Source organism: Coregonus clupeaformis, chromosome 10 (assembly GCF_020615455.1).
Source record: "Coregonus clupeaformis isolate EN_2021a chromosome 10, ASM2061545v1, whole genome shotgun sequence".
Lineage (NCBI taxonomy): Eukaryota > Metazoa > Chordata > Actinopteri > Salmoniformes > Salmonidae > Coregonus > Coregonus clupeaformis.
Genome location: NC_059201.1, coordinates 18,061,100 through 18,087,968, shown reverse-complemented (window position 1 = coordinate 18,087,968; position 26,869 = coordinate 18,061,100). Strand labels below are relative to the sequence as shown.

Here is a 26,869-nt window from a genome sequence, read left to right as displayed (position 1 = left end):
AATCATCTGCTAACCGAGTTAATCTTACCAACAATGGCCTCCAGTCTTATGTCGAGGGCCTCCTTGGCAACAAGTTAAAAGAGGTAAGTAGAATGGGTAAGTATACTAATATGAAAATACTGTTCATTTGCATACAAACACATACTTATTAGCTAGTATTGATGAAAACAGAGGCTACATAGCTTCATTTCAATGGGGCTAGCAAGCTGCTAGGCTAAACACAATACATCTCTATGACAATGCTAAGACCGTTTTGGCTAGCAATCTTTTTGATGTGGTAAAAAGCAGTGGTGTAAAGTACTTAAGTAAAAATTATTTTCAAATACTACTTAAGTCGTTTTTTTTGGTATCTGTACTTTACTTTACAATTTTTATTTTTGACAACTTTTACTTTTACTTCACTACATTCCTAAAGAAAAGAATGTACTTTTTACTCCTTACATTTTCCCTAACACCCAAAAGTACTCGTTACATTTTGAATGCTTAGCAGGACAGGAAAATGGTCCAATTCACACACTTATCAAGAGAACATCACTGGTCATCCCTACTACCTGATCTGGTGGACTCACTAAACACAAATGCTTCGTTTGTAAATTATGTCTGAGTGTTGGAGTGTGCCCCTGGCTATCTGTAAATGATGTCTGAGTGTTGGAGTGTTCCCCTGGATATCTGTAAATGATGTCTGAGTGTTTGAGTGTGCCCCTGGCTATCTGTAAATGATGTCTGAGTGTTGGAGTGTGCCCCTGGCTATCTGTAAATTATGTCTGAGTGTTGGAGTGTGCCCCTGGCTATCTGTAAATTATGTCTGAGTGTTGGAGTGTGCCCCTGGCTATCTGTAAATGATGTCTGAGTGTTGGAGTGTGCCCCTGGTTATCTGTAAATGATGTCTGAGTGTTGGAGTGGGCCCCTGGCTATCTGTAAATGATGTCTGAGTGTTGGAGTGGGCCCCTGGCTATCTGTAAATGATGTCTGAGTGTTGGAGTGTGCCCCTGGCTATCTGTAAATGATGTATGAGTGTTGGAGTGGGCCCCTGGCTATCTGTAAATGATGTCTGAGTGTTGGAGTGTGCCTCTGGCTATCTGTAAATGATGTATGAGTGTTGGAGTGGGCCACTGGCTATCTGTAAATGATGTCTGAGTGTTGGAGTGTGCCTCTGGCTATCTGTAAAAAAGAAAAGTTAATGGTGCTGTCTGGTTTGCTTAATATAACGAATTTGAAATGATTTATACTTTTACTTTTGATACTTAAGTACATTTGATCAATTACATTTACTTTTGATACTTAAGTATTTTTAAAACCAAATACTTTTACTCAAGTAGTATTTTACTGGGTGACTTTCACTTTTACTTGAGTCATTTTCTATTAAGGTATCTTTGGTGTCAGCCTAAGGGGTATAAAAGACAGGATGGAAGGATGGAAGATGATTACATTAGGGATTGACAAACAGTAGCTAACTAACAACAACAAATATTGTGGTTAAACTCAAATATACTAATTGATAAAAAAAACATTATAAAAATAAAATAAAAGTATAATCTTCGTAAATGATATCATAGGTAGGACTGGTGGACTTATGTCGCACATGCAGCTAACAAAAACATATGGAAATGTCTGCTCTACCCAAAATTACAACCAAATAATTGCAGCATTACCGCAAAAATGGAAGAGGAAAGTGGAAGGGGGAAAAAGTAAGGAACTTGTCTGTCGGCCTTGCATTAAAGATCATAATTGGTTAAAGAAAATTGTGATAAATAAAAAAGTGTACCAGTTTCATTTAAGGACCAAAGGATTGACAGCCGTCCCATATAGATTGCAAAATAGTTGGGAAGAGATTTTTGACGTACCGATTCCATGGAATAGTGTTTATGAACTGACACGCAAAATGACGCCGGATTCAAAACTTTGAATTGTTCCATTTAAATTATTATATAAAATTCTTGCTACCAATAGAATATTATTTATATGGGGGATACAATCTTCCCAGCTCTGCAGATTTTGCTGTGAAGAGACAGAATCATTCGATAATTTGTTTTGGTACTGTCCATTTGTAGCTTGTTTTTGGACACAGGTCCAGGAATGGCTAAAGGATTGCAATATTTACCTGGAGCTAACCCTGCAGATAGCACTACTGGGTGATCTGAAAAGTCATAGTCAATCTGTAGAAACAATGAGAATAGAAAGGTTCAGAACTTTTGTAAAACATCACAGTACAGTTGAAAAATACAGTGGGGAGAACAAGTATTTGATACACTGCCGATTTTGCAGGTTTTCCTACTTACAAAGCATGTAGAGGTCTGTAATTTTTATCATAGGTACACTTCAACTGTGAGAGACGGAATCTAAAACAAAAATCCAGAAAATCACATTGTATGATTTTTAAGTAATTAATTAGCATTTTATTGCATGACATAAGTATTTGATCACCTACCAACCAGTAAGAATTCCGGCTCTCACAGACCTGTTAGTTTTTCTTTAAGAAGTCCTCCTGTTCTCCACTCATTACCTGTATTAACTGCACCTGTTTGAACTCGTTACCTGTATAAAAGACACCTGTCCACACACTCAATCAAACAGACTCCAACCTCTCCACAATGGCCAAGACCAGAGAGCTGTGTAAGGACATCAGGGATACAATTGTAGACCTGCACAAGGCTGGGATGGGCTACAGGACAATAGGCAAGCAGCTTGGTGAGAAGGCAACAACTGTTGGCGCAATTATTAGAAAATGGAAGTTCAAGATGACGGTCAATCACCCTCGGTCTGGGGCTCCATGCAAGATCTCACCTCGTGGGGCATCAATGATCATGAGGAAGGTGAGGGATCAGCCCAGAACTACACAGCAGGACCTGGTCAATGACCTGAAGAGAGCTGGGACCACAGTCTCAAAGAAAACCATTAGTAACACACTACGCCGTCATGGATTAAAATCCTGCAGCACACGCAAGGTCCCCCTGCTCAAGCCAGCGCATGTCCAAGCCCGTCTGAAGTTTGCCAATGACCATCTGGATGATCCAGAGGAGGAATGGGAGAAGGTCATGTGGTCTGATGAGACAAAAATATAGCTTTTTGGTCTAAACTCCACTCGCCGTGTTTGGAGGAAGAAGAAGGATGAGTACAACCCCAAGAACACCATCCCAACCGTGAAGCATGGAGTTGGAAACATCATTCTTTGGGGATGCTTTTCTGCAAAGGGGACAGGACGACTGCACCGTATTGAGGGGAGGTTGGATGGGGCCATGTATCGTGAGATCTTGGCCAACAACCTCCCTCCCTCAGTAAGAGCATTGAAGATGGGTCGTGGCGGGGTCTTCCAGCATGACAATGACCCGAAATACACAGCCAGGGCAACTAAGGAGTGGCTCCATAAGAAGCATCTCAAGGTCCTGGAGTGGCCTAGCCAGTCTCCAGACCTGAACCCAATAGAAAATCTTTGGAGGTAGCTGAAAGTCCGTATTGCCCAGCGACAGCCCCGAAACCTGAAGGATCTGGAGAAGGTCTGTATGGAGGAGTGGGCCAAAATCCCTGCTGCAGTGTGTGCAAACCTGGTCAAGACCTACAGGAAACGTATGATCTCTGTAATTGCAAACAAAGGTTTCTGTACCAAATATTAAGTTCTGCTTTTCTGATGTATCAAATACTTATGTCATGCAATAAAATGCTAATTAATTACTTAAAAATCATACAATGTGATTTTCTGGATTTTTGTTTTAGATTCCGTCTCTCACAGTTGAAGTGTACCTATGATAAAAATTACAGACCTCTACATGCTTTGTAAGTAGGAAAACCTACAAAATCGGCAGTGTATCAAATACTTGTTCTCCCCACTGTATATGGCAAATAGAAATCCAATATGAATGGTGTTAAGAGATAGATGGGTGGTGTTTAATGGAGTTGAAGGATGGGACTAATAACAACTAATAACAACAAGATAACTAATGTAAAGCATACTGTGTCCATAATAAGTATATAGGTTATAGCTTGAGAGTTTTTGTGAAAGAGCACAGTTAGAAAGATATGGCATATAGAAGCAAACCGGATGGACATCATGAAAATGATCGGAGAGGTTGAGGGTAGAGGAATTCAGGAGTAAAAACAAACAAAATATAATTATTGTAAAATTGACTGTGTCCATAAAATGTATATAGTATGTATAAGCTGGAAGTAGAGGCCTAAGCATTGTTGTTCACTAGTTTACTCCAATTAGGGAAGGGGTGGTGGGGTTGGAAAGTAATAAAGGGAAATATATATTTTTAAAGGATATGTATATGTATGTATGTGTATATATATATATATATATTTGCGAGGGAAAAAACACGTATGGGGGATTGGAAGTGATGCAGACAATTATATTGATGGAAGTTACAATCTATCTGCAATATTAAAGCTGATCTACCCCATAAAAAAAGTAATTAAAATAAATAAAATAAAACGTTTGTCTTCTTCTGCGGTCACGAGCACAGGAAGTGCAGCCACAAGCTGCAAAACTCTACTGCTCACTACTGAAAAAACGGTGTAGTTTGCCTGTAGTGTTTTGGCTACTTATTTACTACCAACATGAAGTATTAAAATCTCTACCTGATTACTACTGGAAACACTACTGTTTTCCTACTGAACACTACAAAACTCTACTTGAGTAGTGCATCTTGAGTATTACATAAATTATACCTTCACTACACAACTATCTACATAGTCACTACAGCACGAATAGATTTTGTGTAGTAATTCAGTAGTACTTTTTCATGAGGGATGTGGCTCTGGTGGCTGTCCTTGATGTTCTCCTTGGCCTTCCATGACACCGGGTGCTGTAGATGTCCTGGAGGGCAGGCAGTGTGACCCCGGAGAGCTCTGCGGGTGGTGCAGTTGCCTACCAGGCGGTGATACAGCCCGACAGAATGTTCTCGATGGTGCATCTGTAGAAGTTTGTGAGGGTCTTGGGGGCCAAGCTGAATTTATTCAGCGTCCTGAGGTTGAGGTTCACCATGGTGTCAGTGTGGAACTATATATATATATGAGACGGATCAAGAGACACCAGAATGACACGTTCCAACTGACTTATGCAGTTAAATCAAAGACAGCCTATTCTGATATTTCACAGGCTCTACATGGGCTTATCTGGATGTACTATGCAATCACTCTTTCTCTTGTGAAGGACACAGAAACACACACACACACACACACAGTACAGCAGCAGTGCCACCCTCTGGCAGTTCTCTATACTGTGTCTGTAACATTGCTACATACCACTGCCAAGTGTCTAGTTTTGGGAATACAAATACTTATGTGTTTGCTGGTGTTTCACCCAGGTCAGTACAAATGGTTAATTAATATCAATCTGCATAATTAGACATTTCCAGTGATTGTTCCCTATTGTCTTTTGCAGTCTTATGATTGAGCTTGTATAATTCAATCAATTTTACTACACTTCTTCCCAACCACTTCGTTTCCATCAACCCTCCACTCATCAAAATCTACAGGGAACAGAAATTATACTGCTCATGGGCTGTAGCCTATATACAATTATCTCTTGGATGAGTACAGGGCTAGCCTATCCCTACAGCAAGTTTAGTGAAAATAAAATACTGGTGAAAAAGGCAATTGGCAAGAGGGTGCAACAAATTAGTGCATGAAAGAAAGACAGTTTGTCCTGGCTATAAACTTTTTCATCTGATTGAAAAAACTGGACTATGTATGTGACATAACATGTAGTCTAATGTGCAACAAGTGGGTAATTTGAGAGAGATTAAGGTAGCTGAGCCTTCAAACTCGACATTCTGTTGATGAGAATCCATGGGAGTTAGAAGCGGGTCTTTATCCTGGTGTTTGACGGACCGGAAATTGTTAAGAACTCGAGGTAAATGCTGCCGAGTGCCGGGTTTCCACTAGATAGCACAGCCACAAAGTCAAAATTGTCTTAATGTAAAAGTTCATGAAAACAAAAATTTAATTTTTGGTCTTAATTTAAGGTTAGGGTTAGGGTTAGGCATAAGGGTAGCAGTGTGGTAAAGGTTAGGTTTAAAATCACATTTTAAGAAGATAAATTGTAGAAATGGGCGGGGTTTATGACTTCGTGGCTGTGGTAACTAGTGACGACCCGAGTGCCGGGAGATGCTCTCGTCGCAAGAGAAAACAAGCAGAGAACCAGAAAATCCCAGAATCGAGGCCTATCGTGACAGGTAAGGAAGATTTGCAAAAAGGTTTGTGTAGATGCTGTTTCTATAGAGGTTGGAGTTTGTTGAAGTGCTTTTAATGTAAAGTTGGTAGCTGACGATGCCATCAGCCAGAGATGCTAGCCAACTGATTAGCTGTCTAGCGCATTTTTCTGGGCGGTGGGTACCATAGCAACCGCTTAAGAAACGGGCATTATTCATGTATCTAGCTAGCCAGACATGCTAACCAAGACTTGGCATTGAGATTAAACACTTGCATCTAAAATGTTTGCAATCGATATGATTTAGCTAAGCATCGTTATTAGTAATATTTTATGTTCCTTACTATTTTGTTGATGTTATATCCAACTGTCACTGTCTGCCTTTCTGACTCGGTTAGCTAACGCTACTTAAAAGCAATTGGCTAATAGTTAGCTTGTCAGTTGCCAGGCTGGCCAGACGGCTAACTCAAAGATAGAAGAAGGGTTAGTTACCACTATCTTTGGCCAACTTTAGCATAGCTAGTTAGTGAGTGGCTGACTTGCTGAGCTCAGTTAGCTAGCATGTGCAAACAAGCCAGCTAACTAAGTAGCTAGCCATCTGACTAACGTCAAGGATCATAATAACTACTGTAGCTAGCTAACACTTTCATTTGTGCTAACCAAAGATTATCTGCGCTAACGTAACGTTAGTGCAGTTTACAACCCCCACCAACAGTGTGAGAATATAGCTACATCAGCTAGTTAGCTATGTACCTAGCAAGAAGATGGTCAGTTGGTTTGTTTGGTGATTAAAACTTGCATGACCAATGTATATATACAATTATTTAGGCTATGTTACACTGTAAACAAGTAATTTAGCTAGCTAGACATTTTCATACACATTAACTGAGTATTTGGTGACTTTCTTCTGTACATCAGTAACATTTAGCCAAATTTATCTTGGTTTTGACCAGTTAGTCTTAGAATTTTTATGCACTTGGCTGGTAGCATATTTGCTTGCATTGCAATCTAGCTAGTTGCTCTAGGGCAATTCCACAGTGGCATAATGATGCAGAGACTTTAAAATGTATGCCAAACAAAAAGCAATGATTGCAAAGTTAAACAAACTACGCAACTCATGCACAAGGACTATTTTTTAAAAACAATTTCAACTGAACATGTTTCTAAAACACATTTACTTGAAGAACAGTGCAGATGCAAAGTTTGGTAACAGAATGACGGTTTGTGCTGTTTGTACCGTCATTCTGTTACCAAACTTTGCATCTGCAAAGTGTAAAATCTGAGTCTCAGCATCATTCTCTGATCATGGAATTGCCCTAGAGCTAATGTAGCTAGCTAGCTATATGCTCTCACTTTTAGTGGGGGTTGTAACCTGTACTAGGTTAGCACAGATAATCTTTGGTTAGCACAGATGAAAATGTTAGCTAGCTAGTTATCATGATCTTTGACGCTAGTCAGACGGTTAGCTAGTTAGCATAATTATGTTACCGTGGTATTTCCCTCTACCAACCAACTATCCTTAAGCCACAGACATTATAGGCTTAGTCCACGGTCTTGAAGGACTTGATAGCTAAGTGTTCAAGTGTTAAACAAAAGGCCATTGCCTCACTCCATTTCATGGGTGATTCTCACAAAACTGGCACTTGACAAAAAAATCATCTTGGATCACTAATATTAGGATCTGTATTTACCTTTTATAATTATTGCTATGTTTATTGATCAGATGTTATGCATTTTATCACACTCTACAATCATTACTGCAACAGTTTAAGTACAAAAAAGGATTAAGAAAATAAATGTCTAATATATTTTTTTTTTTTACATTGCTCACCTAATGCAAAGGCCTCAGTTAAACAACACTGAAAACAAGTATATTTAAAATTAAATACATTTCTCAATACCGCAACAACCTTTTCTGAATTTGTATTTTTTCATAATTACTTGTGTATACATGTTATTTTTATGTACACATATTTGGATAAAGAACAAAAGGCACACTCAGATTAAGCCAACATTATTAAAGTATACGTTTTATTTGTCCTAATATTTGCTAAATATTGGGGCATTACGGTAATGATAAGCAGGTTTCGGAGATGATAGTTTGCCATTGAAAAACTGTACTGGGCTCTATTAGAGATTCAGTAACCCAAAACAAACTGTGTCATTTGATAATCCCAAATGATTTGCATAATACTAAAATCTCTGATCTTAATGCAACTGACTAAAATACCCCTTACTGTACTGTAATTACGGGCAAGTACACTTAAGCATAAAGTTACTTTTTTTTAAATGTTATTTGTCCCAGTGCTTGAGGCGTCACTACAGACCCCCTGGTTCGATTTCAGGCTGTATCACAACCGGCCATGATTGGGAGTCCCGTAGGGCGGCACACAATTGGTCCAGCGTCGTCCGGGTTTGGCCGGTGTAGGCCGTCATTGTAAATAAGAATGAGTTATTTAACTAGGCAAGTCAGTTAAGAAAGGTAAACTAAAATAAAAATTAGGACGTGGATATGTGTGGTTCTAAGGTATTTTAATTGTATTTCTAAATTGAATGGGATGCTATGGGCAAATGGCATAAGATGATATGCCTATAAAGTATCTAAATATACTGTTTTGGGATATCAAACAACATTATAGGTGTGCGCTAAAACAGGTACACTTCAAAATGGGGGATATCCTCCTTTAAGTGGTGGGGTTGCTCTTTGCTGAAACACAAACTCCAGATTGTGGCTTTAAGTAAATTAAATGTGGTTTATACACCCATATTTCTTGACAACCCCTACTTAATGAAATAACTAATGTTTTACAAAAATCTATACAATATGTGTAAGCTGTGGTCCTAGTAAATAATTAAAGTTACCAGCACAGCACACCCATTGACATTAGAATTAGCTTATTATCAATACCGAAATGAAGGTTCTCATGACCAAAACGGACCTAAAAGTTATGCGGTAATGAGAAATGTGTGTTTCGGTAATAAGAGCCCCTTAGCTCAATCTATAAGTAATAGGAGACACCCATTATAAGTAAGCAAACAATTGACCACATCACTAAAGCGCATTCATGTCTCCATATACAGTGGGGGAAAAAAGTATTTAGTCAGCCACCAATTGTGCAAGTTCTCCCACTTAAAAAGATGAGAGAGACCTGTAATTTTCATCATAGGTACACGTCAACTATGACAGACAAAATTAGGGAAGAAAATCACATTGTAGGATTTTTAATGAATTTATTTGCAAATTATGGTGGAAAATAAGTATTTGGTCAATAACAAAAGTTTCTCAATACTTTGTTATATACCCTTTGTTGGCAATGACACAGGTCAAACGTTTTCTGTAAGTCTTCACAAGGTTTTCACACCCTGTTGCTGGTATTTTGGCCCATTCCTCCATGCAGATCTCCTCTAGAGCAGTGATGTTTTGGGGCTGTCGCTGGGCAACATGGACTTTCAACTCCTATGGGGTTGAGATCTGGAGACTGGCTAGGCCACTCCAGGACCTTGAAATGCTTCTTACGAAGCCACTCCTTCGTTGCCCGGGCGGTGTGTTTGGGATCATTGTCTTGCTGATGGAAGGAGGTTTTCACTCAAAATCTCACGATACATGGCCCCATTCATTCTTTCCTTTACATGGATCAGTCGTCCTGGTCCCTTTGCAGAAAAACAGCCCCAAAGCATGATGTTTCCACCCCCATGCTTCACAGTAGGTATGGTGTTCTTTGGATGCAACTCAGCATTCTTTGTCCTCCAAACACGACGAGTTGAGTTTTTACCAAAAAGTTATATTTTGGTTTCATCTGACCATATGACATTCTCCCAATCCTCTTCTGGATCATCCAAATGCACTCTAGCAAACTTCAGACGGGCCTGGACATGTACTGGCTTAAGCAGGGGGACACGTCTCGCACTGCAGGATTTGAGTCCCTGGTGGCGTAGTGTGTTACTGATGGTAGGCTTTGTTACTTTGGTCCCAGCTCTCTGCAGGTCATTCACTAGGTCCCCCTGTGTGGTTCTGGGATTTTTGCTCACCGTTCTTGTGATCATTTTGACCCCACGGGGTGAGATCTTGCGTGGAGCCCCAGATCGAGGGGAGATTATCAGTGGTCTTGTATGTCTTCCATTTCCTAATAATTGCTCCCACAGTTGATTTCTTCAAACCAAGCTGCTTACCTATTGCAGATTCAGTCTTCCCAGCCTGGTGCAGGTCTACAATTTTGTTTCTGGTGTCCTTTGACAGCTCTTTGGTCTTGGCCATAGTGGAGTTTGGAGTGTGACTGTTTGAGGTTGTGGACAGGTGTCTTTTATACTGATAACAAGTTCAAACAGGTGCCATTAATACAGGTAACGAGTGGAGGACAGAGGAGCCTCTTAAAGAAGAAGTTACAGGTCTGTGAGAGCCAGAAATCTTGCTTGTTTGTAGGTGACCAAATACTTATTTTCCACCATAATTTGCAAATAAATTGATAAAAAATCCTACAATGTGATTTTCTGGATTTTGTTTTCTCAATTTGTCTGTCATAGTTGACGTGTACCTATGATGAAAATTACAGGCCTCTCATCTTAAGTGGGAGAACTTGCACAATTGGTGGCTGACTAAATACTTTTTTCCCCACTGTAGGTCAGGTAATTTCCCAATTTGAGTTTAGTAATTTCAGTAATGAAAAGGTGTAGTGAAGGCGGTGTTTGAGACTAAGATCCTAATTCTGAAGGCATATAAATGAAGAAATTTAAATGAACTTGTGCTCATCTAAGGATTACTCCTCTAGACGATGCATCATGGGTGAATAAAACATGACTTACATTTGAGTTTTTACAGCATCTTGAAAAAGTGATATGATAATGAGAAACATGTCCACAGACACTGTTTTTACGTAATAAATATTATAGTTTAATGCAAACTTCTAGTTTACCATTTGTATGATTTATGGACAAACTACAGCAACATATGTTGTGTTTTATTCAAATAAGTTTGGTTTTTCTCAAGTGAAATTGTATAAAATGACCTGAGAATTTAATCCGGACTGCCCCGTCTCCTGAGTGGCGCAGTGGTCTAAGGCACTGCATCGCAGTGCTAACTGTGTCACTAGAGATCCTGGTTCGAATCCAGGCTCTGTCGCAGCCGGCCGCGACCGGGAGACTCATGGGCGGCGCACAATTGGCCCAGCGTCGTCCAGGGTAGGGGAGGGAATGGCCGGCAGGGATGTAGCTCAGTTGATAGAGCATGGCGTTTGCAACGCCAGGGTTGTGGGTTTGATTCCCACGGGGGGCCAGTATAAAAAAAATATGTATTCACTAACTGTAAGTCGCTCTGGATAAGAGCGTCTGCTAAATGACTAAAATGTAAATGTAAATGATTTCGGTAATGAGAATTTTGGGTAAAAAAACAAAAAACAAAATGTATTCAAAAATAAGACTGTGCCATACACTAGGCATCTTAGTCTTCATAATGATAGTTGCAGATGCATCATGGTTTTCTAACTCAATTTGATAACTGTCCGCTGAAATTGCTGGACTTGGCTCAATGAGGGTCAGTTGCACTTCATGAATTTTCAGCTACTATACATTTCCTGGAACTGTGTATTAATGTGTGTACAGAGTAAAGAACTGTGATGATTTAAAGAGGTTCTCCTCTACCTGTTTTCCTTCAGTTAGCTGGTGTTAGAATGGATGACGACTGCAATGGCCGTCCCTACATGTCAGGTAAGTCTATGGAGGGCAGGGCATGGACAGTCCTTTGTATTAGCTGATTTACTGAACTTATGGTTGTGACATTATCGAGATGGCTGAATGGACTGTCAGTAGGCCTACATCATTTTGTGTGTGTGGACTGCAGGCAGTGGAGACTCTTCGATGGAGAGGGAGTTTTCAGGGGCCCTGGGAGGCCCCACAGTGAGCACCCCCAACAGCCAGCACACTTCCCCCAGCCGCTCTCTTAGTGGTCAGTTCCAATTTGTTAATTCCTTTGTTGTTGTTGTAGTAGAAGTACTGAACTTTATTATTCCCAAGGGAGAGTATGGCAGTTGGTTTTGTGGCTCAGATGTTTTTATTTTACTTTAGCAAGCACATCCGTGTCTCTGCTCTCATCATATGTCCCTCTCCTGGTCTAAACCCTGTCTCTCTCCAGCCAACTCCATCAAAGTGGAGCTGTACAGTGATGAGGAGGCGGGCCGCGGCACGGGGCCAGAGGATGAGAGAGGGGACAGGGTGGAGGAGGAGGGGGGTTCTGAGCAGGGAGGAGAGGCCGGAGGAGGGGGCTACAGGGAGCTGGCCAGTCCAGAGCCCATGTCACCAGGAGGTGCCATCCGGCTGCCCAACGGGAAACTCAAGTGTGACATCTGTGGGATGATCTGCATCGGGCCCAATGTCCTCATGGTGCACAAACGCAGCCACACAGGTGACTGATCAATTGATTGAGTGATTGATTGATTAGTCCTTTATACAAAAATATGAGGTTAGTTTGTTGAGCAGATCTGCCCCGAAACCAGGTTGACATTGTAATTTGGGCACGTGACTGGGAATGAAACTGATTTCAAACTGGTTTGTAATTTGGTTTGTAAGGGGTCGGGTGTATAAACTGGTATGTGCCTCCTCCAGGTGAGCGGCCATTCCAGTGTAATCAGTGTGGGGCCTCTTTCACCCAGAAGGGGAACCTGCTGCGTCACATTAAGCTGCACTCGGGGAGAAGCCCTTTAAATGCCCCTTCTGCAGCTACGCATGCCGCAGACGGGACGCTCTTACAGGCCACCTCCGCACTCACTCAGGTGAGAGGGATACACATACTGTACACACACTTGGGTGAGGAAAATAGGGTCTGAGTTGAACATGTCAGTTCCTGAGCAAAATACAGAGTTCTGTATGTATTCAAGGTATGTTGACTTTATCCCTGTCTGTCCCCAGTGTCGTCTCCCACAGTGGGGAAGCCCTATAAGTGTAGTTATTGTGGCCGCAGCTACAAGCAGCAGAGCACCCTGGAAGAGCACCGTGAACGCTGCCACAGCTACCTGCAGAGCCTGGAGACACAGCAGCCAGCCAACGCTCACACTCAAGGTAGTGTAGAAATAATACATACACACATACTCACACACTGTATGTTACTGCTTCTATCTATGGTGTTATCATGTCTTTTATAGAAGAGGAGCTGAGGGACCTGGAGTTCATGCCTGACAACCTGCTGCAACCTTCCTCAGACAAGATGGCGTTCATCGATCGGCTGGCCCACAGCATCACCAAACGCAAGAGATCCACACCACAGAAATTTGTAGGTAAGCACTTAATTGGAATTTGTTTATGGGGAGGTGAGCAAAGACACCGCTCACACACACAGGTAACACAAAGGGTACAAGATCATTCATGAGATCAGGTGTCAGTTTAAAAATAATGACCGACCTGCACATCACTAGTTCCTCCCTATGAGTTGTGGTACAGTGTGATTCCATGCCTTCTATCTGCCCTGCAGGACAGAAGCACATGCGCCTCAGTCTGGCCGACATGCCTTACGAGCTCAGCACCGCCTTCGACAAGGATGGGGAGACGCACCACGGTGGTCTGGAGCAGCAACACTACACTAGCCTGGGAGGAGGGTACCTGGGGGGACAAGGAGGTGGAAGTGGTGGTGGATCTGAAGGCCTCCGACCCCTACGGTTGCCTCTCCCTCACCCCTCCTGCCTGTCGGAGCTCCGGCCGGTCATCAGCTCGGCTCACACCCCCATGGCTACACAGGGGCCGAGGCTGGACTGCACTGGGGCCGGGGCTGGCCTAGGGTCCACGGGTGTGGGGGGCAGGGAGGCTGCAGAGGGCCACGAGGACCTGCCTCCTGGCTGCAGCCACGGCCCGTCACCTAGCAACGGTTGCCAGGACTCAACGGACACAGAGAGCATGCCGGATGAAGTGTTTAGCAGTGTGGCGCCTGCCCTGCCGCTCAATAACAACAACAATCACCACAACCTCCGCCACCTCCACTCCAACCACCACCCTCCTCCTCCGCCCCTACTGCACCACAGGGGCATGGACAGCCCAAGCCACACCAAAGACAGGGATGGAGAGAGGGACAGGGAGGAGGGTGGCCACCCTGTTGTCCCCCCACCTCCTGCCCTGGCCCCAGGCTCCCCTACCTCCAGGCAGGCGTTTCGGGTGGTGGACGGAGAGGGGCACACAGTGCGCTCCTTCCGCTGTGAGCACTGCCGTGTGCTCTTCCTGGACCACGTCATGTTCACCATCCACATGGGCTGCCACGGCTTCCGCCAGCCCTTCGAGTGCAACATCTGTGGCCACCGCAGCCAGGACCGCTATGAGTTCTCCTCCCACATTGTCCGTGGAGAGCACCTGCCAGGCTGAGGCTGGCTGGACGGGCCTCTGTACTTAGGGCTGTTTTTACTCTGAGAGAAGGGCCTGCAATGGGTTTGGTCTGCACTGCATCACACGAGGGGGAAGGATAGTAAAACACTGTTTTTGGTAAATGATTTGTACACAGGCATTGATACTGATATCACAAACCTCAACTTCAAATAGGCACATTAGAATAGCTCAATTGCATCACTTTTTAAAAAATGGAGAATCCTCACCACTCTGAATACACTTTTCAAAATGTCTGCATTCTTACAAGAAAATGCTAAGATAAAGAGTAAATGCACTTTTCTATCCTCAGAAGTGCCTTTCTCTGGTGTGGTCTGTCTACCTTTCCTCTCTTATCCGGGTAAAAAACCGGGCGCACAAAACAGTGATGCTACTAGCTAGACAATGTGATTTATATCTGACCTTGTTTTCCTCTACTGCACTTTAATCAAGATTTTAACTAACATATAAAATGCAAGAAAACAAACAGTCGTCAATGTGCACTTTGTTGCGCTTGCGAGCTGCAGTCAGACAAATCAGTAGTCGTCTTCTTTAGCTGCCATTAGGCTCCCTAGGAACTTGTCCGTTTAGCAAAGCCCTATTTGAAAAGCACTTTTATCAAATCCATTCCATTCCCTAAAACACTTAGTCCCTGGGGGCGTGGCAGACACAGTGTTGTGTAAGATTGTGTATTTGGTGTATAGTAGGTCATGTATTTTAAGAAGAGTTGTGGTGCAGGCCAGACCCAGGATCCCAAGTCAAATGGTAAGAAGGATTTGAGGGGTTGGCCTCAAATGAGTGCACTTTCCAATTTCAGTTTGTGTGTGTGTGTAGGTGTTTGTTCTTTTGGAAGTTTAGTAAGTTAAATGAGAGAGTTGAAGGCTTTTATCAGTGTGAATGTCGTGGGGTGGAATGCGGTACAGTATGTTTGTTTTGTTTCATTTGATTGCTTTTGTTGCACTGATTATATTAAACTATTTTATAGAAGAGGTTATTTATGGCCTGCACATTTCTCTGTGCAGTGTGTTGAAGGAAATAAAACATTTTTTTAAACTCACTCCACAAAAGGAGAGCCACTGCCACTATTTTGGAGTTGACTTCAACAATGGGTGGAGATAAGATTGTTGGCAATTTTAGAAGGTCCCTGATATCCCACTGTGTTGCTTACTATGAAACAAACCAAAACAATATTATTTATTTAAGTGAGACCTAAAACAATTGTTGTATATTCATTGTATTGTGCCTTTCATGATGTTGACCTCGCTGACAATTCTTGGAAAAATGTATCTTTGACATTACATTAAATATCCCAGCTGGCCCTGCTAAATACCCAAGCTGAATCCTAAATTGCCCTCTACTAATCACTCATTTTAATTTGCAGTCACTCATTTCTTAAGTGGCCTAATGTTGATAAACATTTTATAACATCGTCCCAAAAGGAAAGAGACAAAGACATGTTAAAAAAAGAAGCACTTTCAGGCATATGAAAGGTTTTCAAATTATCTTTATTTGATAAGTACATGTGCATGAGATTGTTTGTCACCTGCTGCTAAGGCATGAATGAGTGTAATGTGTGTGTGGTTGACCACAGTCATTGGTGGTTAAGATTGAGAACGTGATTCTTCAGAAGTGACTTCGAAATGCTTATTTTGATTCAATGATTTTCTTTCTTTCTCATTGTTGTGTTTATAGAGCACTGACGTTGGTAAACATTTTCCTTGGAATCATGAAGCATTCAGATCCCTTCAGTCAACTTTGACTTAACAATGCTTTGATCAAAAGGAACGTGATGAATACACAATTGTGAATTAAAAGAAGCAGTTTGGTCAGTTGTGGCCCTACTCTTTTACCCAATCTCTTAGTCTTCACAGTGAATGAACTTGGAAGCCTGTAGGATTTATAGTTCTTGATTAGGGCCCAGAGTTTCCCATGGTCAAGCAAAACTCCTGGCCCTACTCATGACACAGAATAAGTATGAGAGACAGGAAAATCTGCTGTGGGATTTATTTTTTAAATAAATGTGAAACCCTTTACCTCAAATGATAATTGCCTCTGTGGGGAGTATGGGTTTGGTGATGTTTTTATTTTTTGGTTAATTTGATTTAATTTTGGCAGCCCTGTATCTTCACTTCATTTAATATTTAATTAATCTTACAAAAAAAGGAATGTGCTTTGAAGTGGACTGTATACAAGAAAATGCCTCATCCCAATGTCAGAAGAGTCACAATCTTCTAAAGCAATTACGTAGAACTGAAATTGTACTGAATTACAGGGCATAGTTGCACTTAATCAGTTGCATTAAACTTAATCTGTAATGCTGTTCTAATAGTAATGCCTTATGAACGGATATGTAATTACTGTTCAAAGTAGAGAAATTATATTTCTAATGTAATCCGAAATGGTTGGATTATTGAATTGACGTGGAAGTTCTGCATCGATCGTTTGACGCCAGTTCTTGAAACAGCAGATTTAGGTGTCTCTCCAGATATGTTTCTGTGTGTAAATGTTGCTATTGTGCCTTTGCCCCCTGAGGCCCCTGAGGTTTTCACACTGTTTGATGTTGGCTACATCATAGATTTGAGGACAGAACGCTTGGCCATGGGTCTTGAAAGCTCAAACGGTAACAAAAATTGATGTCATAAGCTAGGTTTCCATCAAATTGGTGACAGATTTTCATGTGAATATTCTAAAATCCGCATAAAGAAAATGTGAATTTTCCCGCAGTGGTGCATTTCCACCAAACTGACTCGTTGCGGATAAAAATCAGTGCGTGATAACAGTGCACAACGTACTTTTTCACGTAAGTTTTCATGTACCGAATAAAAATCTAATGTTCAATGTGTTTCTATCGCATTCAACTCTGATAGTTTTATCACAAACTGTTAAGTTAAATAGCAAATGTGCCTACTCTGGTCTTAGCACGTGCGCTCTAGCCAACAGCTTGCGATACAGTGCGGGTAGGCTCTGCAGGTAGGCTAGTCTACAAACATGAGATTATTATGGATAAGAGTGAAAATATTTGTATTTGTCAAACGGCAGTCAAGCATCGATCATCATGTCACCAGAATATGACCCTCTACATTTATTGGAAAGGAGCATTAAGCTCATACCGTGAACTTTCACCACCCTGTGAAGTTCTTTTATTTAATCTGTAGCCTAATACACTGCATGGATTCCCAAATTGTAGTGGGAGGACCACACACACCATGTCATCACGTGACTCCCAAGTTTACTTCGATATGATGGTTATATCAATATTTGCGCATAAAGGTGTTTCCACCGCCATTTCTCGCATAATACATCTTACCGACACAAAGATCCCACCATGTCAAACTAACAAATGATCTGTTACCATTTATAAAATTGTACCGAAGCTTGTTTCCATCACAGCTGTTGTGATTTTTATTTATACAGTATGACTTTACTCACAAAAACTGGATGAAAATGTGGTTAGAGATACATTTGGATTTTTGTGTTAGTTCTAGCTATTTCACATCAGTCACCAATCCAACAACTAGCTACACATGCAGCCCAATCAAAAGACCAATTAGTGAAAAGATCAGAGTCAGCTGCCTGTACAAACGCAGCCTATGGGAGAATCTCAATTGCACACTCCTCCCGTCCTCCTCAAAATCCATTGGAGGAGCAGGTCAGAGGGGTGGGACCTCTGGCATTCTCATCCAATGGGTTATGAGGTGGAGAGTGGCCGCAAGGAGTACGCAATTGCTATTCTCCCAGTGACAATGAGGGGGTTCGATTAATTGTGCCCGTGTAGGCTGAAAGTTGACTGCATTCGATTTGGAACCGGCTGCCTCTCGGGCATGAGCCAGGTGTCCCGCCCTGTCCGACGGCATCTGCCTTCCCAATTAACTAGTTTGAAAATGTAAACATTTATTTTATGGAAAAGAGATGTACGTTTCTGGACGATGCACCCAGGCCAGCGTAATAGAACTCCCTCATTGACTGTCATTCTACAAACTCTGTAGCTTGTAATTGACCCATCTCACAGTTTTAGCTTCAATTTAAAATGTGCCTGGGACTTTACTCAGATCTGTGAATTATGATGCAAAAACATATTTGTTCTGTAAACCAAATGGCATGTACAGTTCTTGAACAGAGCTATATTAAAGAGCTTAACTGAATTAATAGCAGATATGTCTGGGCTTTGGTAATAGTGTGAAAAGGCAAATTCAGTTAACGTAACTCGACAAGGATAATTGGACAGGATGTATCTCATACTTGCCCTGGCTATGACCAGTGCAGTTTCTTTCACATGAAATCCATTTTGACCAGAAGTTCAGCAGAAAATCCCTGAAAAGGTAATCCTGGATTTGATTCTTTAGTGTACTACACTGGATTGCAGTTATGCTTTTAAAACCTGGTGCATGAGGTAACAATACTGTTTGCAACACTTTCCTTACTCAGCTTTCCCCAAATAGTCTTGAGGACAAATTACTCAAGCTTATTTTGTATTTCTCCTTAACAGCCACCCCAGCTTAAGAGAACACATTTTATTACTGATGTGCTCGTTTTTGTGGTTGCATTTTGCCCTTGTTTGAATGTTTTCCTTTTCAAGGTTTCTCTATTGCACTGTGTTTGTGTTCCCTTTGACTTGACTATCTGCTCTGTTACCTTTTCTCCTCCTTCCCCTGTGAATCGTGTGGATTCGCTTTAACTACTGCAGAGCATTTTTACATGTACCATAATGTAATTAAGTATTTGTGTAATCAAGATTAAAACTACTGTAAGTTTTGTACTGTATTGAAGGAGAGTCTATTCCAAATAAATAAACTTTACTTGACTGGCTGATATTTCCTACATTGATAAATAAGACTCAGATATTTATAAAGACATTTTGATTTTGTAGCAAGTGAAAAACATCTTCAAATCAATCTGAGCTCTGGGTGGCCCACCCTGTAAAAAAATAACATATGCCATCAGAACAGTAATCCAAAATCACACCATGTAATAACAGGCAACGTTAGAGGAAAAACAGGAATGGCAATGTCAGTTTCTGGATTTGGTTGAGGATTCTCTTAATGCATGCAGATATCCCAGGCATAAGGCTTTGTCCAGGCCACAGGTGTCAAACTCATCTCATGGAGGACAATGTCTGAGTTTTCACTCATCCCTTGTACTTAATTGATTAAGGCCTAGATTCAAGCAGATCAAGCGTTAACCCGCGATAGCCGACACCCGCAAAACAACTGCTATGCTGATCTGATTGAATAGAGCCCTAAGGTCACTAATTAGTTAGGAACTCTCCTCACCTGGTTGTCTAGGTCTTAATTGGTCATATTGAAAGGAAATCATGAAAACCAGCACACGCTCAATCCTCCATGGAATAAGTTTGACACTCCTGATAATCAGTTAGTGGCAGAGTTAATGGCCATGGCAGAGCTTGGCGCTTGAGTTCTCACACTGGGCCTGAAGTGGGGTGGTGGTGTGCGGTCCTTCCTGGCCTCTGGAGCAGTTCCTGACCACCTTACTGTGGATGACACAGCTCACGCAGTAGTGTAGCTTCACATAAGAGTTTGGGCAAAACGTAGGCTGCACAGAGGAAAGGATGTTTGAGTATTTAGTGTAATAAACCACTGATCTGGGATCTAATCAAGCAAAAGACAGATGCTCCAGTGCAGTGTCATTCAATGCTGGTCCTGGGGACCGACAGTGTGCCTAATAGCGTCACACATGACTAGTTACCCTTTGACCAATCTACTCACATTCAAACACGCTAGCCTCTGAGATGTCCCTGACAGCAGCCTCAACAATGTTCCTGATGACAAACTCTTTGATTGCCTTGTCCTTGGACACACAGCGAGCACAGTTGGTGCAGCGGATAGGCTGCACATGCACACGGCCCATCTTGGCACGACCGCAGTTCCTTCTCTTCTTAGTCTAAACCAGGGTTCTTCAATTCTGGTCCTGGAGGGCCGAAACACCTCTGTTTTTCATCCTCTCCTTCTAATCAGGGGCTAATTCAGACCTGGGACACCAGGTGAGTGCAATTAACTACCAGGTAGAAATAAAAAACAGAAGTGTTTCGGCCCTCCAGGACCGGAATTGAAGAACCCTGGTCTAAACAAAGGCACAATGGATGTCTTGAAACATGAGCACAGAGGCTCACTGTCGAATTATTCACAAGGGTTTCTCAACTCCAGTCCTGGGGACCCCACTGTGTGCAGGTTCATTTCAGTCAATTAGGTACTCCAATTTCACTTAAGTGCTGTGTCAGTAATCTCAGTATAGAATACTTTGTTACACACGAACCTAGAGTGCAGAAAAATAACCAACCTGCAATGTAACAACTCTTTGAAAACCAAAACAAACAGACAAAACCCATTTTTCAAGTAGCCTCAAGTTCAGTTTCCTCAACTCGAGCATTATTCAGCCTACATAAAATGCATTCATGTTTACATTTCCCGCCTGAGCGTTTCCAAGCAGTGTAGTGGTCTTTGCCAGAACAGGTAGCTAGCTAGTTAGTCCACAGTTGTGCAATAGTTCATTGTATAAACTTAATTCATCAAGTTTTTTTACACTTCAGAACATAAACTGATTGGATGTCAATAGGGGGGACTGTACATTTGACAACAATGTGAGTTGTTTTTCAAAAACGTGGACAACTCAGCAAAACACTCACCATGTTGAACAAAGGCTGGAAAGGGGACCAGAAGTAAGGGTAAGGACGAACGAGTTGTTATTCTTCGGTGGAGTTTAACCGCTGTTGGCATTCAATATGTTGCATTACCGCCCCTAACTGAACTATAGTATACATCCATTACACTTTGTGATACAAATGGGAAAATATTTTTAATGACCCTACCAACTAACCCTACACTCATTAAAACCCACCACCTTATTCCACTACTTTACCCTATCTGATTCTATCCCAGGCCTACGAGTCGGACCTGAGAGGACAGGATACTGCCACTCAACACACCCTGTAACTCTTACATTTTAGTCATTTAGCAGAAGCTCTTACCCAGAGCGACTTACAGTTAGTGAGTGCATAAATTTTCATACTGGCCCCCCGTGGGAATCGAACCCACAACCCTGGCGTTGCAAGCGCCATGCTCTACCAACTGAGCTACACGGGACTCTTCTGAAGTCAATCTCGTACCCCAAGTACTTCTCTGCAGCTGCCACCACATCTATTTTCTGTGATTTACGTTCCATTTCTGCGGTACAGTTGATTACCATTACTAGGAACGCTAAGATGCCAACCGTACTGAAACATATCACTCATTGGCCTATCCTCTCAGAATCCCTCACCCTTGACCCACCCTCCTCTACTTCCTCAGCATGCGCCATCTTCTGCACTACTCTGACCCTGGCCACCGCCACCGCAACCGCCCTCTCTCGCACCGGACACCTCCGATCCCCAGCAACATGGACCGACAGAACTATATCTCTCCAGCACTTATTATACCTCCGTGCTCCAGCACCCTCGATGTTGTGAAGCACACAAATCACTCATATATATTTATTATTATCAAATGAATCAACTATTGACTTATTTTAGTTCTACAAAATAAACAATTGCAGAAGGATATGGGGGCATACGGTATCTTCGTCAGTAGTAGTCCGTCATTTCCCATGATGCATTTCCATGAATGCGCAATTTACAAGCATTTGTTCGTTGTATTACAAACGACATTTCTCTGTCGATCTATGATGTTACAAATTGACTAGCGCTTCAGGTATCCAAACATTCTGTTTAATTAATTGGACATCATTTCAATTAGTTAGAGGGAAAAAACATGCGTCCATATTTTCCTGTCTTTCCTTGACAGCGAGAAATGTCTCCATGCACCCCTCGAAGACAGAACGGGGCGGGGTCGGCCCCGGCCATCACAAGTTTTCATTGGCTGAGGCGCGTCGCGTTCCACCCTCCACACAACGTAGTATGTGTGGTCATTGTTCTATCTGTCGTGACTTGTGATACCTCAGCAGTAAGCACGTACATATAACAGATCAGCTAGCTTGCCACTCTAGCTAGCTAAAATTACCGGCACAGATAGAACAATGATAAAAACATATTTGTTATTGGTTTACCGAGTCATATCTAGCCATAACCTTCAAAACAACGTCATCACGTCGTTGTCAGGCCTCCCTTGGAAGTCTGGAAATTGTTTAATTACCAAAACTGTTTGATGTTACATTTCAATACATTTTAACCACACTGCTAACCATATGCCTAACCTTAAATTAAGATCAAAAAGCATTTTATGATATAGACAATGTTGACTTTGGGGCTGTGGTAACCCTTGGACGCTGTGTGTTAGTTCATCACTGTTTTCAGACCGGGTAGGACACATTTTGCAGCGAGTTGTTCCATATGCTAGTTTGCAACATTGCAGAGAATGTGCATTAATGATGATAATAAATTATCTGGTGGTTATTGGAAATGGAATAACTCAATGTTATTGCATGATGATTTAAAAAATGTGATTAAGAATCTTATTTCTGTTTACTGGAATTTAGCTACCTCTAATGCAGAATATGGGAAATATTGGGAACTGCTGAAATTTAAAATCCGCTCAGCCTGTATTACTTAAGGGAAACGGCTTGCTTTAAAAAGGAGATGTGTGGTAGCTGAGCTCGCTAACAAAATTGCTGATATCGCAGAGATTGAGCATCTTGATCTTAATGAAAAAGCTAAATTGAATGATTTACAGAATCAACTACAGTGGGGAAAAAAAGTATTTAGTCAGCCACCAATTGTGCAAGTTCTCACACTTAAAAAGATGAGAGAGGCCTGTAATTTTCATCATAGGTACACGTCAACTATGACAGACAAATTGAGGAAAAAAAATCCAGAAAATCACATTGTAGGATTTTTTATGAATTTATTTGCAAATTCTGGTGGAAAATAAGTATTTGGTCACCTACAAACAAGCAAGATTTCTGGCTCTCACAGACCTGTAACTTCTTCTTTAAGAGGCTCCTCTGTCCTCCACTCGTTACCTGTATTAATGGCACCTGTTTGAACTTGTTATTAGTATAAAAGACACCTGTCCACAACCTCAAACAGTCACACTCCAAACTCCACTATGGCCAAGACCAAAGAGCTGTCAAAGGACACCAGAAACAAAATTGTAGACCTGCACCAGGCTGGGAAGACTGAATCTGCAATAGGTAAGCAGCTTGGTTTGAAGAAATCAACTGTGGGAGCAATTATTAGGAAATGGAAGACATACAAGACCACTGATAATCTCCCTCGATCTGGGGCTCCACGCAAGATCTCACCCCGTGGGGTCAAAATGATCACAAGAACGGTGAGCAAAAATCCCAGAACCACACGGGGGGACCTAGTGAATAACCTGCAGAGAGCTAGTAACAAAGCCTACCATCAGTAACACACTACGCCGCCAGGGACTCAAATCCTGCAGTGCAAGACGTGTCCCCCTGCTTAAGCCAGTACATGTCCAGGCCCGTCTGAAGTTTGCTAGAGTGCATTTGGATGATCCAGAAGAGGATTGGGAGAATGTCATATGGTCAGATGAAACCAAAATAGAACTTTTTGGTAAAAACTAAACTCGTCGTGTTTGGAGGACAAAGAATGCTGAGTTGCATCCAAAGAACACCATACCTACTGTGAAGCATGGGGGTGGAAACATCATGCTTTGGGGCTGTTTCTCTGCAAAGGGACCAGGACGACTGATCCGTGTAAAGGAAAGAATGAATGGGGCCATGTATCGTGAGATTTTGAGTGAAAACCTCCTTCCATCAGCAAGGGCATTGAAGATGAAACGTGGCTGGGTCTTTCAGCATGACAATGATCCCAAACACACCACCCGGGAAGCGAAGGAGTGGCTTCGTAAGAAGCATTTCAAGGTCCTGGAGTGGCCTAGCCAGTCTCCAGATCTCAACCCCATAGAAAATCTTTGGAGGGAGTTGAAAGTCTGTGTTGCCCAGCGACAGCCCCAAAACATCACTGCTCTAGAGGAGATCTGCATGGAGGAATGGGCCAAAATACCAGCAACAGTGTGTGAAAACCTTGTGAAGACTTACAGAAAACGTTTGACCTGTGTCATTGCCAACAAAGGGTATATAACAAAGTATTGAGAAACTTTTGTTATTGACCAAATACTTATTTTCCACCATAATTTGCAAATAAATTCATTAAAAATCCTTCAATGTGATTTTCTGGAATTTTTATTCTCATTTTGTCTGTCATAGTTGACGTGTACCTATGATGAAAATTACAGGCCTCTCTCATCTTTTTAAGTGTGAGAACTTGCACAATTGGTGGCTGACTAAATACTTTTTTTCCCCACTGTATATCCACAGTAAAACTAGTCCTATATCGACATAACCTGAAAGGCCGCTCAGCAAGGAAGAAGCCACTGCTCCAAAACCGCCATAGAAAAGCCAGACTACGGTTTGCAACTGCACATGGGGACAAAGATCATACTTTTTGGAGCAATGTCCTCTGGTCTGATGAAACAAAAATAGAACTGTTTGGCCATAATGACCATCGTTATGTTTGGAGGAAAAAGGGGGTTGCTTGCAAGCCGAAGAACACCATCCCAACCGGGAAGCACGAGTGTGGCAGCATCATGCTGTGGGGGTGCTTTGCTGCAGGAGGGACTGGTGCACTTCACAAAATAGATGGCATCATGAGAAAGGAAAATTATGTGGATATATTGAAGCAACATCAAGACATCAGTCAGGAAGTTAAAGCTTGGTCGCAAATGGGTCTTCCAAATGGACAATGACCCCAAGCATACTTCCAAAGTTGTGGCAAAATGGCTTAAGGACAACAAAGTCAAGGTATTGGAGTGGCCATCACAAAGCCCTGACCTCAATCCTATAGAACATTTGTGGGCAGAACTGAAAAAGCGTGTGTGAGCAAGGAGGCCTACAAACCTGACTCAGTTACACCAGCTCTGTCAGGAGGAATGGGCCAAGATTCACTCAACTTATTGTAGGAAGCTTGAGGAAGGCTACCCGAAACCTTTGACCCAAGTTAAACAATTTAAAGGCAATGCTACCAAATACTAATTGAATGTATGTAAACTTCTGACCCACTGGGAATGTGATGAAAGAAATGAAAGCTGAAATAAATCATTCTGACATTTCACATTCTTAAAATAAAGTGGTGATCCTACCTGACCTGTTAGAAATTGCGTAATTCAAATCTGGTATTGGAATAAGAATCAAGAGATCTTCAATCCAAGCTAAATTTATTATATGCAAAATGTATGTATGATGAGTATGAAGGTTCGTATATACGGGTCCACTGAAATACCACGCAGGGCACTCAGAGAACTAATCCATTGTTACAGGTTCTTCTTCAAATACTCTGACAGAGATATTTCCCACTCCCTGCTGGCCAATCAGAGTAGAGACTGAGCATGGTTTAGACTTACTCAGCCAATCCGTTGGCGCACCGGCTGGTCCCAGCCTCTTGGCGCATCCCTGTTGCCAGGCATAAGTTTTTATCATAACAACCTGTAGAGTCATCACTTTTTGCAGTACCCATGTCCTTGGACGGTTCACAGATCACAAAGAAGCAGTGTAGTCTCTGTGAGAAATACAAGTCTTATCTATAAGAAATACAAGTTTATCTCATCCTAGCCCCTAACGTTCCTCACATGAATCACAGCCTGTTATGTGAAACAATTCATATCAGTACAGTATAAACCTTTTATGCTTTAATCATTAATGCATTCTTTGTAAGTTAGTCATCCCATCCAGTTATGAGAAAATAGAACCCCACAGACCTAAAACAGGGATTTTTTACTAGGATTAAATGTCAGGAATTGTGAAAAACTGAGTTTAAATGTATTTGGCTAAGGTGTATGTAAACTTCCGACTTCAACTGTACATCCGTGGACTCATCGAGGAGGAGGCTGAAACGCTGGTCACCCACATCTGCGACCAACTTTTTCAGAAAGCATGATGCTAGAACACCATTAATCATTTCTGTGCACTTTGTCCTGTGCATTTTGAAGTGGGTAGCAGCAGTGGAGTCTGAGAAAGCAGCTCTACATGTTTCTCCAAAGTGATCACATGCCAGCATGGAACAGTGTTCAGCGATAGCTAATGCCATGGGGGCCTCAGCCTTTTTTGCAGAGGTAATTTTTTTAACCTTTTTTTTAACCAGCCTTTGAATTCAGGGTTTGATTCTCACTCCTTTCTGTATTTTTGAGTGTACAGTTTAGACTGAGACATGATGAGCTAGCCAGCTAGATGTTTAGCTTATGTCACAGAGAGGCACACACACAGTGGACGAGGTGAGTAAGTGACTGAGGCTGTGTGAGTCAAATGCAGTGATTTATTTTAGACAAAGAACATTTTACATTTACATCTCTCCCTGAATGTGCGATTCATTTGCAGTCTGGACGCGGAGGGGTGAACATCTCCTGCTCTGACTGCAGCTGG

General features: G+C 41.9%; 1 protein-coding gene and 1 pseudogene across 1 annotated transcript; one reads left to right on the top strand and one right to left on the bottom strand.

The window, feature by feature from the left end:
- Positions 1–6,090: 6,090 nt before the first annotated feature.
- LOC121575252 (zinc finger protein Eos) lies at positions 6,091–17,439 on the top strand. Its single transcript, XM_041888220.2, is given in 9 exon segments — positions 6,091–6,173; positions 11,797–11,848; positions 11,982–12,086; positions 12,273–12,542; positions 12,743–12,820; positions 12,823–12,909; positions 13,046–13,195; positions 13,279–13,410; positions 13,605–17,439. Coding segments are annotated over 8 exon segments (1,737 nt in total). The 5' UTR covers positions 6,091–6,173; positions 11,797–11,811; the 3' UTR covers positions 14,483–17,439.
- Positions 17,440–17,737: 298 nt separating this feature from the next.
- LOC121575251 lies at positions 17,738–21,434 on the bottom strand (annotated as a pseudogene).
- Between the last annotated feature and the right edge of the window lie 5,435 nt (positions 21,435–26,869).